The 15,074-nt window shown below is 36.8% G+C and overlaps 1 protein-coding gene across 2 annotated transcripts in view; it reads right to left on the minus strand.

Annotated features, from left to right (window-relative positions):
* Positions 1–15,074, minus strand: part of LNPEP (leucyl and cystinyl aminopeptidase) — a 67,004-nt gene that overhangs the window by 36,377 nt on the left and 15,553 nt on the right. For both annotated transcript variants that reach the window (XM_083354545.1, XM_083354544.1), the window contains exons 2-3: positions 4,315–5,155; positions 2,492–2,630 (exon numbers count right to left, since the gene is read on the minus strand). In XM_083354545.1, the coding sequence (XP_083210671.1) occupies positions 2,492–2,630; positions 4,315–5,132 (957 nt within the window). In that variant the 5' untranslated portion in view covers positions 5,133–5,155. The remainder of the gene's footprint in view (positions 1–2,491; positions 2,631–4,314; positions 5,156–15,074) is intronic.

Genomic DNA, 15,074 nt, shown 5'->3' on the forward strand with positions numbered 1-15,074 from the left:
TATAAATTAAATGTTCTTCTGAACATCTCAGTTTCTAACATTTCTATAGAGGTCAGAAGTGATGGAGTCGCCCAGATTTCTGATGAAAGTCAACTACATATGTGCCAATGTTGAGAAACAAAATGTCCTTGTTTCCCCTTTGATCCCATATGGGGAAGGAAGAACTCTTCATCCCACATTGCAACATGTGTACTGTATGCATACACTCCACTTAAAGAAATTGCTCCTTAAGAGGCCAAGTTCCAAGACATGTAAGTCTGGACAACCATTAATTAAACCATGATGGGATTCAGCTTGGTTCAAAGTCCACCTTCCCCCCACCAAAAAAACACACACACATACATACACATTAAACAAATCACTATAGCCTCCCAAGCACCAAGTCAGGATTCCTACTGCATTACTGCTTGGCTCAGGGTGGAGATATATAACATATGGTACTGTGGCCTCATCCACCAAATGAATAATAGAATAATAGAATTGGAAGAGAGATCTTCTTTTCCAAACCCTGCTCAAGGAGCAGACTACACCATTTCAGACAAATGGCTGTCCAATCTCTTTTTAAATGCCTCCATGATGAAGCACCCACAACTTTTTCCACTGGTTTATTGTTCTCACCGTCGGAAAATTTCTCCTTAATTCCAGGTTGCTTCTCTCCTTGATTAGTTCCCATCCATTGGTTCTTGTCTTGCCTACTGGTGCTTTGGAAAATAGGCTGACCCCCCTCTTCTTTGTGGCAGCCCCTCAAATATTGGAACACCGCTATCAAGTCGCCCCTAGTCCTTCTTTTCACTAGACTAGACATAACCAATTCCTGAAACCCTTCTTCTTATGTTTTAGCCTCCAGCTCCCTATTAATCTTCGTTACTCTTCTCTGCACTCTTTCCAGAGTCTCAACATCTTTTTTACATTTGGTGACCAAAACTGGATGTACGGTCTTATTAAGGCCTCATAAAGCAATATTAACACTTCACGTGATCTTGATTCGTTCCCTCTGTTAAGCAGCCTAGGATTGCATTACCTTTTTTGGCAACTGCCGCACACTGCTGGCTTATATTTAAGTGATTATCCACTTGCACTCAAAGATGCCTCTCAGTTACTGCTATTGAGTCAGATTTCACTTAATCTGTACAAATTCACATTACATTTTTTTCACTTTCACATCAAACTCTTCTATCCTCAAAACTTTCCTGTTGATCCCTTCCCACACCACCACTCTTACTAAACCGATCAAGTAGGAATCTCCCCTTCTGCCTCCAGAGGGGTCTCTTTTTTGAATATAACGTTAAATAAGCTACCCAATCATATGTGGCACTTCCTTAGCGACCGTGCCCCCAATGACAATCTGCTTTATGTTCCTGGTGTCTAAGCTGCTCAATGCAGGACCCATACCTACAGTCTGCATCTCTTGGCACCACCAACTGAGCTCACTTAATACAGGTGATCAGTAGTTTGGCCTTTCAACCAGCTGAACACTCATTCTTCTTGCAAGCCTTCTCAGTTACCTAGGCCAGATGTTGTTAATGAAAAGATTCTTCAGCTATTTTTTCCCCAGCTTTTTTTTTCCTCCCCTCAAACTGAACAGCTATTTTTGTTAGTCATTGTTAACTTCTGAACCACACTGGCATGGATTTTAGTGAATCCTGTTCTTATCTTTTCCCATCTTCTCATTTTTTTTCTTTCATTTTATAATCAATTGCCACCATTACAATGCTTTCAACCTTCTGTCTAGTCCCAATCCTACTTCAACCAGTTTCACCATGCCTTCATTTTTTTTTAAAAAAATCTCATCATACCAGTTCAACTGACTTTCATTCAGCAACAAGCAATACTTGATATTTTTTTCCTCAGCCAGTTTCTCTTTCTTCCGTTTGCTCTCACATTTTCACTCTTCAATAGCTGGCCACCAGCATCCAACCTACTTCTTCATTCTTTTAAGTTTAGTGGGACCTTATATGGCTCAGCTAACATGAACAGATGTCAGGCTTGGGGAAAAAGGTCACAATAGTCAAAACTCACCCTTTTATTGCTCACGCATCTTCTCTCTGATCCTGAAAACCAATTTTCGAGATCTGCCACTCACCTTTTGGGGAAAAAATATTACCATGTCCTTCCATTTAAGCAGAATATCTCTGCAACCACACTACCATTTCTTCTAGGCCTTGCAGTAATTAAAAATCAGTCCCCTGAAATGCATAGTCAGTTACAAAATGCAGTTTCTGTTTCTGTTGACAGAAAGAAGATGCATACTGCCTTTGTATCTGATGTGTGGGATTCCCACTGCAATCAAGCTAGCCTCCAAGGGAAAGTGGAAAGTAGACTAATTCAATTTTTTAGTTTTTCTTATCTTCTAAAGCTACATTTATCTTTTTTTATTGTGGCAATGCATAACAGATACATAAATTCATACAATGGTTCTTTACCAAGTAACACGCTATGAGCATGTAACCATATAAACATCAAACAACAAAGTATATGGATAGCTATATACCTTCGGCATATTTGACAGAGCAATGTGTTGATGTTCTCTGTTGATTTTGACTTGAAAATTGGCTTTGAATGCTGGTTCATCAAAGCAAGGGAATGCTGCTCTTGCTGACAGGGGCTCAAACTGAGTTGCTGCAAGCCAACTGATAAAAAGAAATACATTCAAATCTTATTTCTTTTTAATTTAAATACATTACATAATTGAGAAACAAAATATAGAGAGAAAAATATAATCCTAAGCATATTACTTTGATTATTTAAAAAAAGTAAAATGCTACCCCATCAAGAATCTTGAAAGATTTCAAGGATACTGAATCCATATGAATATTAAGTTATGTAGTGAACAGGGAAGTTTTACAAAGATGTGACCTTCATAACAGTTCATCCAAGATTTAAAAGTATCTTCCCAAGTCACCTTTATACTTACATTTTAACCTTTTACCTGCTATAACTTAATCCATTTTATGATGCATTGGATTTCCCAATTAAGATAAGCAAATTGGATTTGGCATTAGCCATACTGATAGTAACAATTACATATATAGCTACATTTTAAAATTAAGTTTTCTGTATAACATCTACAACTAGGAAAACAATATTTATCCTTATTTCCTGTAGTCCTGACATTTTACAAGGCAATCCATGTGTTCAACAAAACAATGTTTACATTAGCAAAAAACAAAAAAAATAATTTATTATTATTCAGGTACTTTTGCATATAATTATCTGAAAATTAGGCCTGGTACTTTTATTCAATCCATTGTGTTCAAAATTTACCATTACATTCGTATCATTATGTACATGTGCTCCCATTTTCAGTCTGCCTGGTGTAGTTGTTGCTCATGTTCATAAGTACTGCAGACAAAGGTACAGAATTCCTATCAAAGTAAAACACAGGCTAGATCGGAGCCATTTCTCCATTTGCCAAGCTGCTTTATGCCAATACTAACCAAGGAGTAAGGGGATTCACTTATTCTCAGTCAGGTGGAATGCCAAATAGGTTGGTGAAAGAAAAATGAAGCATTTAATGCCTCCTTTCAGTCAATTACATTGTATATACGCTTCATTCTTTATTATTCATCAGACTCACACATTGCCAATATCATCCAAATCAATGGCCCAATATCACTTGGCCATAGGGTCCAGCCATAAACATGCTGTACTTTGTCCAATTTAGTACAATACTATTAGTACTGATTGGCGACCGTCTTTCTGGATTTAAAGCAAGGAGCTTCCATGAAAATACACAAATTGGGGGCTTTTTTGCATGCCAAGTGAGCATTTTAGATACCAGGATGATGTTCTGATTCTAAATAAAGAATAGTGCTTTATTTCTACAATAGGGTTCTGTAATATTCAGAAATATAGATATTAAACTAATCTATAAAGATGAATATAATTATTTTAGCTATTTAATGTGCTAATCAGGAAGCCAGATACTTTGCTAGGGAAATCTGAAATCTGAAAACAAATCAACAGGAAGAAAATGGGGCTACAGTACATCAGAGATGTGCAACCTTTTTCCAGCTGGGTTCTTCGGTTGATTGTTAAGTGGTATGCCAAGGGTGGAGGTAAAAAAAAAAATTAGCAATTCCAAAACAAAAACAGAGGCGTTAACAAAAGCTGCTTCTGAATTTGATTCTTCTCCTTGTTTTAATAAATTCCAAACCTAAAATTTAAATTTTAGCAGCAAACGTCTCCATGATTTAGTTATAAGGCTTTCAAAAGTTGCGTGCAGCCCCAAGGCCTCCGGTTGTATACCCCTCAATACATGCTCATATATATATATATTCAGTTAAGATATAAATAAATTAGTTCTAAGCTTACCTTGTTGCACTGTTATTCTTAAAGGCAATTTTGTAAAAGCCAGAGTAAGTGTCTGATAAATTAGAGGAATACTCTATGCCGATCTTATATTTATGTCCTGCAAGAAGAGCTTCCGGAGCTATAATTGCAATCTGGTCATTCATTGGGTATTCCAGGAAATTGGCTGGTTTGGGCAGGCTTGAACCCACTGAAGCAAGTGTTACCTTGGTAATATTAAGCTTTGAGCTATGAAGTATAATATGCATAGTAATCTGGATAACCTCCACAGTTATTTGAACAGAACCTGTTAATCTCATTGTGGTTAAATTTGGCTGCAGAACAATATCATAATGTTTTGGAACAACAGCACTGGGAAGCCTAAAATGAGCCCATGGAAAAGGTTTTCCGTTAGTTGCCAAAGGATATATATCTTCCATTGTGTGGTTTTTGTTGTGACAACCTTCTTTGGTAAAAGTGCACTTGGGGAGAAGATAGATCGCCATTATTACGGAGACAGCAATCACAAGAACAACTGCACAGATTATTGTAGTCCTTACGGATGGAGCAGAACATGATCCATCTGAACGTTGCCTGTAACCAGCCATATTACTTCGCAGACCAGTACTTCTATTCATGAAAGACATTCCCAGAAGTTTGGCTGATGACGATTCATAATCCTCTTCATCCTCATCCATTTCATGATCTCCAAGGCCACGTACAAGAAGACGAGAACTTCTTGGCTCGTATTCTACTTCATCGGGCTCCAAAGGATGCATGCTGGGCTCTTTTGCCAAGTCAACCACATCAGGCTCTTCCTCAAACATGCTGTTTTCAATCATGTTTCTAGGTAACTGAACTCGATCTAAGAAACACAAAAGCAACATGTTACACAAAAAGTATCTGAAATAGTTGTGGTTGCGTTTTTGATTATTTTACACATGGCTGATAAAAATTGGGGTTCCTATTATAGTTCTCGTGTAAGAAACTATTTGCAACGTCTCTGTAAAATAACAACTCATATAGCTGCTGCAATAGCTGCTGAACGAATGGAGGAATCAAAATGCTTTGGTGATTTCTTCATAATCAAAATGAATGATCAGAGATGAGATTAGAGATCATACAATCTGGAATGGACCTAACATTATGTGAATGGAAATCTATTTGCAAAATGGGGGTTTTCTAGTCTAGAGCCACCCGTTAATGTTCCCTCACATACAGATTTATAAACTTCCTTAAGAATAATTTTTAAAGAAGAGCTAGCAAAAAGATAAGTGGATCACTGAATTTCACCAATGCCAAAAGTCTCTTCCTTCACCATACTTCTCTGGCTTTAAGGAAATTGCAGAAAACATATTCCCAATTCAGTACAGCTCAAATAGCCTCACTAAAACACAATATATTTTCTTTTAAAATATATCATTAAGGTCAGATAAAACTAAGAAACTGCAATCACTAGAAATACATAAGCAAATTCTGGTCATAAAAACTCTGTAACTATTGACATTTTTCATGAATGTCCTCACTCCAAAATGCATTGATTTAGCTCATGCTGAAGGAGTTTTGGCCTTATCAAGTTGACAAAAAATGATTTTCTATTCCCCTCTAAATATAAATACCTTCTAAATTTCATTGGAGTTTTCTGTCTTTAATAAGTATAGTGCTTTAATGTACAATTTAAAAATAAGAATAACAAACAGCAAGTATTCATTAAATACAGTACTGGATTACATTTGTATTTATACATCTGAACTCTTTCAACTTTATTAAGAATGACATATGGATTTTCCCCATAGCATTAATATCACCAGATAACTTCACTGCAGGCAATTGCTAAGATATCTGCTTCAATTATGCATTAAGCAGTCTGTCATATTTATAAGTATGAATTATTTAAAAAAAATCAATATGTATTAGAATGCAATACTTCCAGTAGCAGACTAGAACAATTTTCCTAAACATACCAGTAGTACTCTCCAGATGTTTTGGAATAACAACTTACAACATTCTTCACAAGCATGGCAGAAACACTAGTGGTGAAATCTGCATAATCCTGTTGTAAGATGAAACGACCATCACAACTAAAACAAGTTCCGTGTACATGTCAAAAAAATTATTCAATTCACTGAAAATAACTAGATTAAATTTGCTTAAAAAATTCTGGATAAAGATATGGCTCACTTCCTATAGGTTCATGATTAGAGGACTGTGACTAAATTGCTTCATTCCTTACTTCCCCTCCTCCCCCCCTCCTTACTAACTGGGCTCATAGACTTCTCCAATAATGACAGACTTTGAGTAGCATATGTACCACTCAATGGTATATATAATAGCAATTTAAATACAAACAAATACAGTACATATAAAATTCCAACAATTCCTTATGCAAGATTGTAAATAATGGATTTTTAAAAGAAATGAAAAACAGTTTAGTACAAAACAGGAAATATAAGCCTTGTACAAGTGGGTCACTACATGTGAGTGAAAATGAAACAAGGGAAATGGGCACACATTCTACTATCCCCTCTAACCTTCCCACACACTGCTTGATGTGGTTATTGCCTGCAGTCATAGTAAAGCTGAAAATGCTAAATCTCTTTTCAAAACTTTAAGATTATAAAAATGTCTTCAAGCAACCTGACCATCAGGAAGGTTTGGGATGGCACTTTCATGGAGACTTAATCTCAGTTCTTGATGGACTAATTTTATTCTGAGAAAGGAAGGACAACATATGGATTACCAACTGGTTAAGCATTGGAAATTTAATGTGAAACCAAATTTTTAATTCCAAATTGAAACAATCGCCATTTTTGTGTAGAGTTAGGCTTCAAGATTAAGTGATTATGTCTAAACAACAGATTTCCTGACATTTAGCTGGCAACCATGGTTGAGGATCTTCATAGGCAAGGTTATTTGCTACACAGACCATGGCTACTGAGCAGAAACTAGCCACAGTTGTCAACAAAATATCAGAAAATCTATTGCCTAGACCAGAGGTCCCCAACCTTTTGGGCATCAGGAACCAGTTCCGTGGAGAAAGATTTTTCCACAGACCGGAGAGTGCATGGTTGTATGTGCTACCTGCATCCCACAGATGGGACTTTGCTTGTTTGTGCGGACCGGTTGCTGGCATGCCATGGACTGATACCGGTCCACAGACCGGGGGTTGGGGACCCCTGGTCTAGACCACCACATTCACTAAACCCAAAAGCCCAACGCTACTCAACAAATGTTGACTGTGAAAGCCCATACCAGAGTATCAATGACCAATTACTTTCCTTGAATCACAGGAGTATTTCTGGTTTCCTATCAGAAATAAGCACACATTATAACTTTATAAAATAAGACAATTGTAGTAAAAAGGTATCTTTTTTTTAATTCGGTCCTGTTTTTCATTCAACATCTGCTTAAGACTACTAGACAGCAAAAACCCATCATGCTAAGCTTGTAAGCCGCCCTGAGTCTTCGGAGAAGGGCGGGATATAAATGGAATTAAAATAAATAAATAAATGAATGAATGAATGAATGAATGAATGAATGAATAAATAAATAAATAAATACAGAATAGTAGTCTGTTTCCCTGATACTTGTTCTGACCTTTAAGACATTTCCCTTAATGTTTCACCAAAATCTGTTTCTTTTGCAGTTCCCCTCCGGGATTCTAATCCTGACCTTGAAAACGATTTTGCTTCATTATCTTGATAACTTTTTAAATATTTAGAGGACACTAACATATCTCACTTTCAGCTCCTCTTTTTAAGGCTGAACAATCTTCAATCTTTCAGTTGTTCCTTATACAAATATCTTCTCCAATGTGCTCAAATCTGTGAATGCTTAATTTATTTTTAGAATTGGACACAGTATGACAAAATCACCTATTTCTCTTATTTAAATGCAAGCTTTTAATTTATATTGTCTAAAACATACCTTTTTTATTTGAAATCAAATGTTAAGCGAAATGACAGAACCTGGGGGTAGAGTAGAGGTAAAAGAGGGATCTGCCTAGAATTCTTACGTAGCCACAATTGGACTAAGTGCATCCTGTCGCCCTTGATTTCTGTGGACCCTTATCTAAGCAGGTACTAACCGTTAGTTGAGAAGATTCCTGTGTATATGTCATTTAACAATAAATCAGCTTAATTGGATTTTCACATGTGGAATTGGTCTTTCATATCTGACATCAAAATTCCCTAATGTTAAGGGAATGATTCAAGAATACTAATAAAATTGGTGGGATACAAATGCAGCTGTACATCCATCACATAATCATCTGAGCACCTACCTATGACAGCTAAAATCAGAGGTTGCAATTGTAAGAGTTCAACTCAGATGTGAGAAAATAAATACACAATCATATTGCATTCCATGCTATTCAATACAGCAAAATCAAGATTTAAGAAATAACATATACAAAGATATGGGGGATATGCATGGCCAGCTTTAGTGGCATACTTTTCTAAGTATCTCAACAGGTTTTTGGCAAATCAGATCATGGTTTTTTTTAAAAAAGTGAGGGAATGCAGCAATTTTCCATTATAGAATTTCTATACACATGCTAAGAAGCCTGTCATATGTTGCCCAATTTGTTCAGCTCAAATATCCAACTTTGCTTAATTTGCAACAAACAAAGGATGATGTTTTAAACAAGTTCACAATAAAAATACATTTTTATTAGACATTTTTTAAAAAGTTTAAATTTTTGCATCACTTTGGTTTTTCACATCTGCTTTTCTGACCATCAAATGAAAAAATAAATTTTCTTATATCCCAATTGAGAAGCCAACTTCCAGAATATTTTTCTGTACCTCTAGAAACAAAGTTCTACTGTGCCAGAAACTGAGACATGAATAGAAAAATTATATTTTCAATTTAAATATTTAATATGTCAAGCAGCAATTGCATGAAAGCAAGGTTGCACATTTAATTATCTGCAACTTAACAAACAACCCATATTTTGGTTTCCTTTCACTCACAAGTTTGGATAGAAATCTAACAAATAAATCAGTTGTTACACCATCCTTTCAATAGATAATATGGTTCATCCTTTTAAACAAGCATAAAAACAAACTTCAGTTTGCATTTATGAAACTATTTTATTTGCATTTCATCCCAAAAGCTCAGTGAACTTAGATGCCTGTAATTATCTAAGTCAACCATATCAAACTCGCAACATCACGTGACGTCGAACAATGTATCGGGATGATTTTGCCATTGCCGGCAATGGGGTGGGCACGGCTTCTGCATGATGCATCCGGCACGCAGGCTGGCAGTTTGAAACCCCTGATCTAAGTGCTCATTGCATTCTCTGTGCATATGTGCTGATGGATTGCTTATGGAGAATTGTAGCAAGATATTAGAAAGAAAAAGGGACGCGGTGGCTCAGTGGGTTAGGACGCTGAGCTTGTCGATCAGAAGGTCGGCAGTTTGGCGGGTCGAATCCCGAGTGCCGCGTAACAGAGTGAGCGCCTGTTACTTGTCCCAGCTTCTGCCAACCTAGCAGTTCGAAAGCATGTAAAAATGCAAGTAGAAAAATAGGGAGCACTACGGTGGGAAGGTAACAGCGTTCCGTGCGCCTTTGGCGTCTAGTCATACCGGCCACATGACCACGGAGAAGTCCTCGGACAAGCGCTGGCTCTTCAGCTTTGAAACGGAGATGAGCACCAGCCCCTAGAGTTGGAAACGACTAGCAAGCATGTGTGGGGGAACCTTTACCTTTACTTTTATTAGAAAGAACCAATTACCTGAACTAACTGAATTGATTTGTGGGGAGGGGGCAGATGGAAAAATTGTTTTATATATATCTTACAATATATGTTAATAGGAAACATTCAGAAATATTCTCTATATCTTACATCTATTCTTTGAAATTCTGTGAACATATAGTGAGCAAGGAAGTCCTGGGAGTTCATCTTCAAAACTCATTAATAATACTGCACTCAAAGGGCAATAATCATATCCTGAGTAAGCAGAAGGCAGAGGATCCAATCATCAGCCTCTTGACACATAGCATTAAAAAATCAATTATGGATAAAAGCTTCTTTAAGACTAGCTTTCAGAAAATGCCAAAGGGATCTTTTAAAAAAGGCTAAGAAGAAATCCAGCATGATTTTTAGAAAATATTTATCAAAGAAACCTGATGCTAAAACTATTTCTTCACCAACTCTTCTTTCTGTGGGCCTTTAAATATAGCTTTATGGGTCCCTAAACCGACACATATTTACTTAGTGGAAAAAAGTCAGCATTGGTTTTATTTTTAAAACTACAAGCTTCATTGTAAGTGGAGCTTGTAAGTTAAAGTATTTGTCTAGACACAGTCTAAGAGTTCAGCTTTGACATACATTTTACAAACAAGATTTGAAAATTTAAGTAGGATTATGAATACCCAGAAGAGCTCTGAAAAGAAGCATTTGCCAAATTACAAATCTATTTCCAAGAGCTCAATACAGATATATATTCACACTAATCAGTTTTTTCATGAGTTTATTTACCAAGTTTGGGAAGTATTTTGATCCACATTTTTGCCATAAGGGGACAGAAGACAGAAAAATATCAGGAACAGAAAAAATAGCGTTCCCTTAGTGCTTCTAAGAACAAAAGGGTCTTCTCTAAGTACCACAAAATCTGAAATCTTCAAATTAGAATAGCAATTTGGCATAACAGTTATTTACATGAACTTTTGAATGAGGAGTTTGAATGTTGTCTTGATAAATCCGTGGAATGTCATTTAAGACTGTGAAGTGAGCTTTTTGCTGTATTTTAAAATGAGCTTTATGCAATGAAAGATATATTTCATATACATTGAGCACCTCCAATATATATGAAATGCCAGAAAGTATTACTTGCAGAATGTTAATAGATAACGGTACAAATCTTATTTACTAACATTTGTATGCTAGCTATTCTAAAAAATATGCCCAATTGTTAACATTTTTAAGGCTCAAATGGGACAAAATTGCTGATGTGTATTTCAGTTCTCTGCCAGGAACTCAGGGGAATATACAAACCACTTTTTCCAATATTTCTTCGCAACAACCCGCTGAGGTAGATTGGGCTAAGAGTAATTGGCCAAGTTATTCCAGTGCTGAAGTGGACAAACCTGGATCTCACCAATCTTAGCCTAGCTCTTTAGCTACTACCCATATTTTAGACCAGTGCTTCTCAACCTTGGCAACTTTATCATGTGTGGACTTCAACTTCCTGAATTCCCCAGCCAACAGGCTGCTAGGGAATTCTAGTGGTTGAAGTCCACACATCTTAAAAATATAAAACTTGAGTAACACTATTTTACACTAAGTGACTTATGAAAGACACATGTTCTGCTTAGCTATAACCTCAATATTTGGGATCGGTCAAGTTATCAAGAATTGTAAACTTTTCACAAATAATACTAGCCAAAATAGTTACTGTACAATATAAAATATCTGCAGCAAGGACTTCATCAATATTTGAATTAAGAGGTATTTTTATACAAATGGATTGGGAAGAAAACTTTACAGCAATTTATTCAAATCTTTGGAATATTTTAAATATAGTTCTCATGGCTTCCTCAGAAGTGGAAATAATCAAAATAAAGCTATTCTTTATCACTTTGATCAAATATCCTTTGATAAAGCCAAATATTTAGAGAAACAGAACACATGCTTAATAAATTACTCTAGATTCTAGAACAGGGGTGTCAAACTTGCAATGTCACATGATGTGTTGCGACTTATCATGACTTTTTTTCCATTGCCAGCAATGGGGTAGGCGCGGTTTCACTATGACACATCTGGCCCGTGGGCCGGCAGTTTGACACCCCTGTCCTAGAAGAAGAATCTCAAGTATACTTGGAGTACTGTATTGTGTAATAAGTTCAGGACATCACAATTTAAAAGGAATAGGGAAAAGCTGAAACAGATTCAGTGTAGAGCTACTAAGATGTTAAGGGCCCTGAAAGGCTAACAAGAAGTCATTAAAACAACAAGGAACATATGACAGTGAATATATAGTGCCTAAAAGACTATCACATTCAAAGGCTATTCTCAGTTGAAAATAAGGACAAAAAGATAACAGGGTAAAATTAAAAGAAGTAAGGCTCGGGTTGAATATTAGGCAGATTTCCATAGGTAAATTTGCCAGGAACATAATAGTCTTTCCCACCCAGGAAATTTCAGACAGGGGCTTATATGGCTACCTCTCAGGAATACTGGGGCAGATGGTTGAATTGAATGGTTTATAAAATTACACCCAATCCTCTGATTGTAATTCTGGACAAGAGAAAAGTTTGCTGCTCTGATCTAATCAGATCAATGTATAACTTTGCAAGAATATTATCTATATAAATTTTATTTCATGCAAAATTTATTTCATGAAAATCCTGATTCTTACCTCAACATATACCAAACCCTTTAATCCCAGATAACTTCATTGTTCTTGAATTAACATATACACTATTTTTGCAACAGTTACAATAAATGATTTCAAGTTGTATGACTCATTAAAAAATATTGCAATGTTTTTCCTCAGGCTCAATAGGTTTACAGAATATATCACAAAGTAGTAGTGAAAAGTTGATTACTCAGCCCTGGCTGGAGATCAGAACTTACTTGTTTCTCAGAGATAAAGACCTAGACATCCTTTACAATCAACAAATAAAAAAACTATTTATGGATTACAATTTTATCCAAAGAAGAATAGTCTGTTCTCTAAATCTCCTCTTCTAATTCAAGCACTACTGAAAATCTGGATATAATTAATCAAACTTTAATGCTTCATAGTAAAGATCACTGCACCTTCCTTGAGGTGTGTTCATCAGTATTTCCAGTTTGCCTTTTTTCTTTTCCTAGCTTTTCCCCCCAGATTTCCCAATCTAGTATATAGACCAGAATTCCCATGAAGACTCCCATCCTAATAAATACTTCACTCAACCCTACTTAGTTTCTAATCCAAGTGTTTAGCCAACCAACCCTGCTTAGTTTCTAATCCAAGTGATTAGCCAGATGCTGACATCAACTGAAGCTTCTTAAAATCTAGAAATGAGTAAACAATCAAAAAATGTAGTTAAGGATGTACTTGGCAACAAAAAAAAGATATGCAACAGAGATTTTGTTAATAATCCAACCAATATTCGCTGTTCACTGTAAGAAACAAAAATAAAAAGTACATATAATTTTAAACAATTTCATAAATAAATTGTAAATAGGACAATAGTAGTATTTTTCTCACTACCTCTTTCTTCAATCTTTTCTGATCACTCAAAAATGAGATTTCTGAAAAATGTCTTAGTAAATTATCAATAAAAGGGGATATTTGTAGCTCTGGGTTGAAATTAGAGGTTCTTGGTGCTGAGCTTGGTTGTTTTCTTACTGGAATATCTCCTCTAAAATATCCTATAGGAGAACCTCTCCTTTATGAACAAAAGCTTTGGTTCTTTGATTAGTACTGAATGGTATTTCCATGTTTCCAGTTTCAAGGTTCCAGTTATTTTTTTCACTCTAAGCTGCTGGCATTTTGAAGTATCAGTTGCATTGTATAATTGAATTGTTGTTGTTGTTAGTTGCAAAGTCGTGTCCGACCCATCACGACCCCATGGACAACGAACGTTCCTCCAGGCCTTCCTGTCCTCTACCATCTTCTGGAGTCCATTTAGGCTCACGCCTACTGCTTCAGTGACTCCATCCAACCACTTCATTCTGTGTCGTCCCCTTCTTCTCTTGCCCTCAACCTTGAATTATATATGGTAATTAAACTCTACATGAAATAACATGGATTGTAAATCCATCCTCATACCTAATCATGTAAAAGAAGCCTTACATGTTCTAAATACTGAACTGAATCCCTACGAAATCTTCACTAAACATAAAATAAATATAAGTTCAAAACCTTGCACAAAGAATTCAAACTGTTCTTGTTATTTCTATCATCATGATGAGCCAAATGAGAATTGCTCTGCTGATATTTCCTAAGCAACAGTACCCATCATCTTTGAATCAAAACCTATGCTTGGGAATGGAGAACCTTCTACTTGGCCCAGTTTCAAGAGGCAAATTCATTTTCCAATCGGCTTAAGGACACATCTAGTCAGACCTAGATAGAAAAGCCTACCTGTGGAACCCAATAAATAGGAAAGAAAATATTTAAGGAAAAATCCCCAGTAAGTCAGAAAGAATTTACATCACTTTAGATGCATGCAGTTGGCTGCCAGCCAAAGACAGGTGTTGACAGAGATTCCCTCCTCCTCCTCCTCCTCCTCCTCCTCCTCTCCAAAGGAGGAGACTTTCCCTGCATTTCAAAGTCACTCCAATTCTAAGAGCGCTTGTAAAAGGGCTACTATCTGGATGCAATTATCAGCATGTGCTCTTTTTTACACGGTAGTTCCCTCTTTGCTGTGCCCCGCACCACCGAACTGGTGTATCCACTTTACGGGTCGGGTTTATTCTCCCTGTCTCTCAGGAAGCCAAATGAGATGGGTTGAAAACTTATTGCTCGACCTGCGAGACCTTTTTGGAAGGCAAGCAGGAGACGTCCTTCCCCCCAAGCTTTCCACCGGCGACTCCCAGGCTGTCACCGTATAGAGCAGGGGTAGGCAACCTCGGCTCTTTTATGACTCATGGACTTCAACTCCCAGAATTCCTGAGCCAGCATAGCTGGCTCAGGAATTCTGGGAGTTGAAGTCCATGAGTCATAAAAGAGCCGAGGTTGCCTACCCCTGCTATAGAGCAACCTTACCTTCAAGGTTTTCTATGGTGCAGGGTCGCGTTGGTACGGGGCGGCGCGGCCACCTTCGTCCCAACCGAACGGGGGAG

Source organism: Vipera ursinii, assembly GCF_947247035.1.
Source record: "Vipera ursinii genome assembly, chromosome: 2".
In the NCBI taxonomy this organism is placed as follows: domain Eukaryota; kingdom Metazoa; phylum Chordata; class Lepidosauria; order Squamata; family Viperidae; genus Vipera; species Vipera ursinii.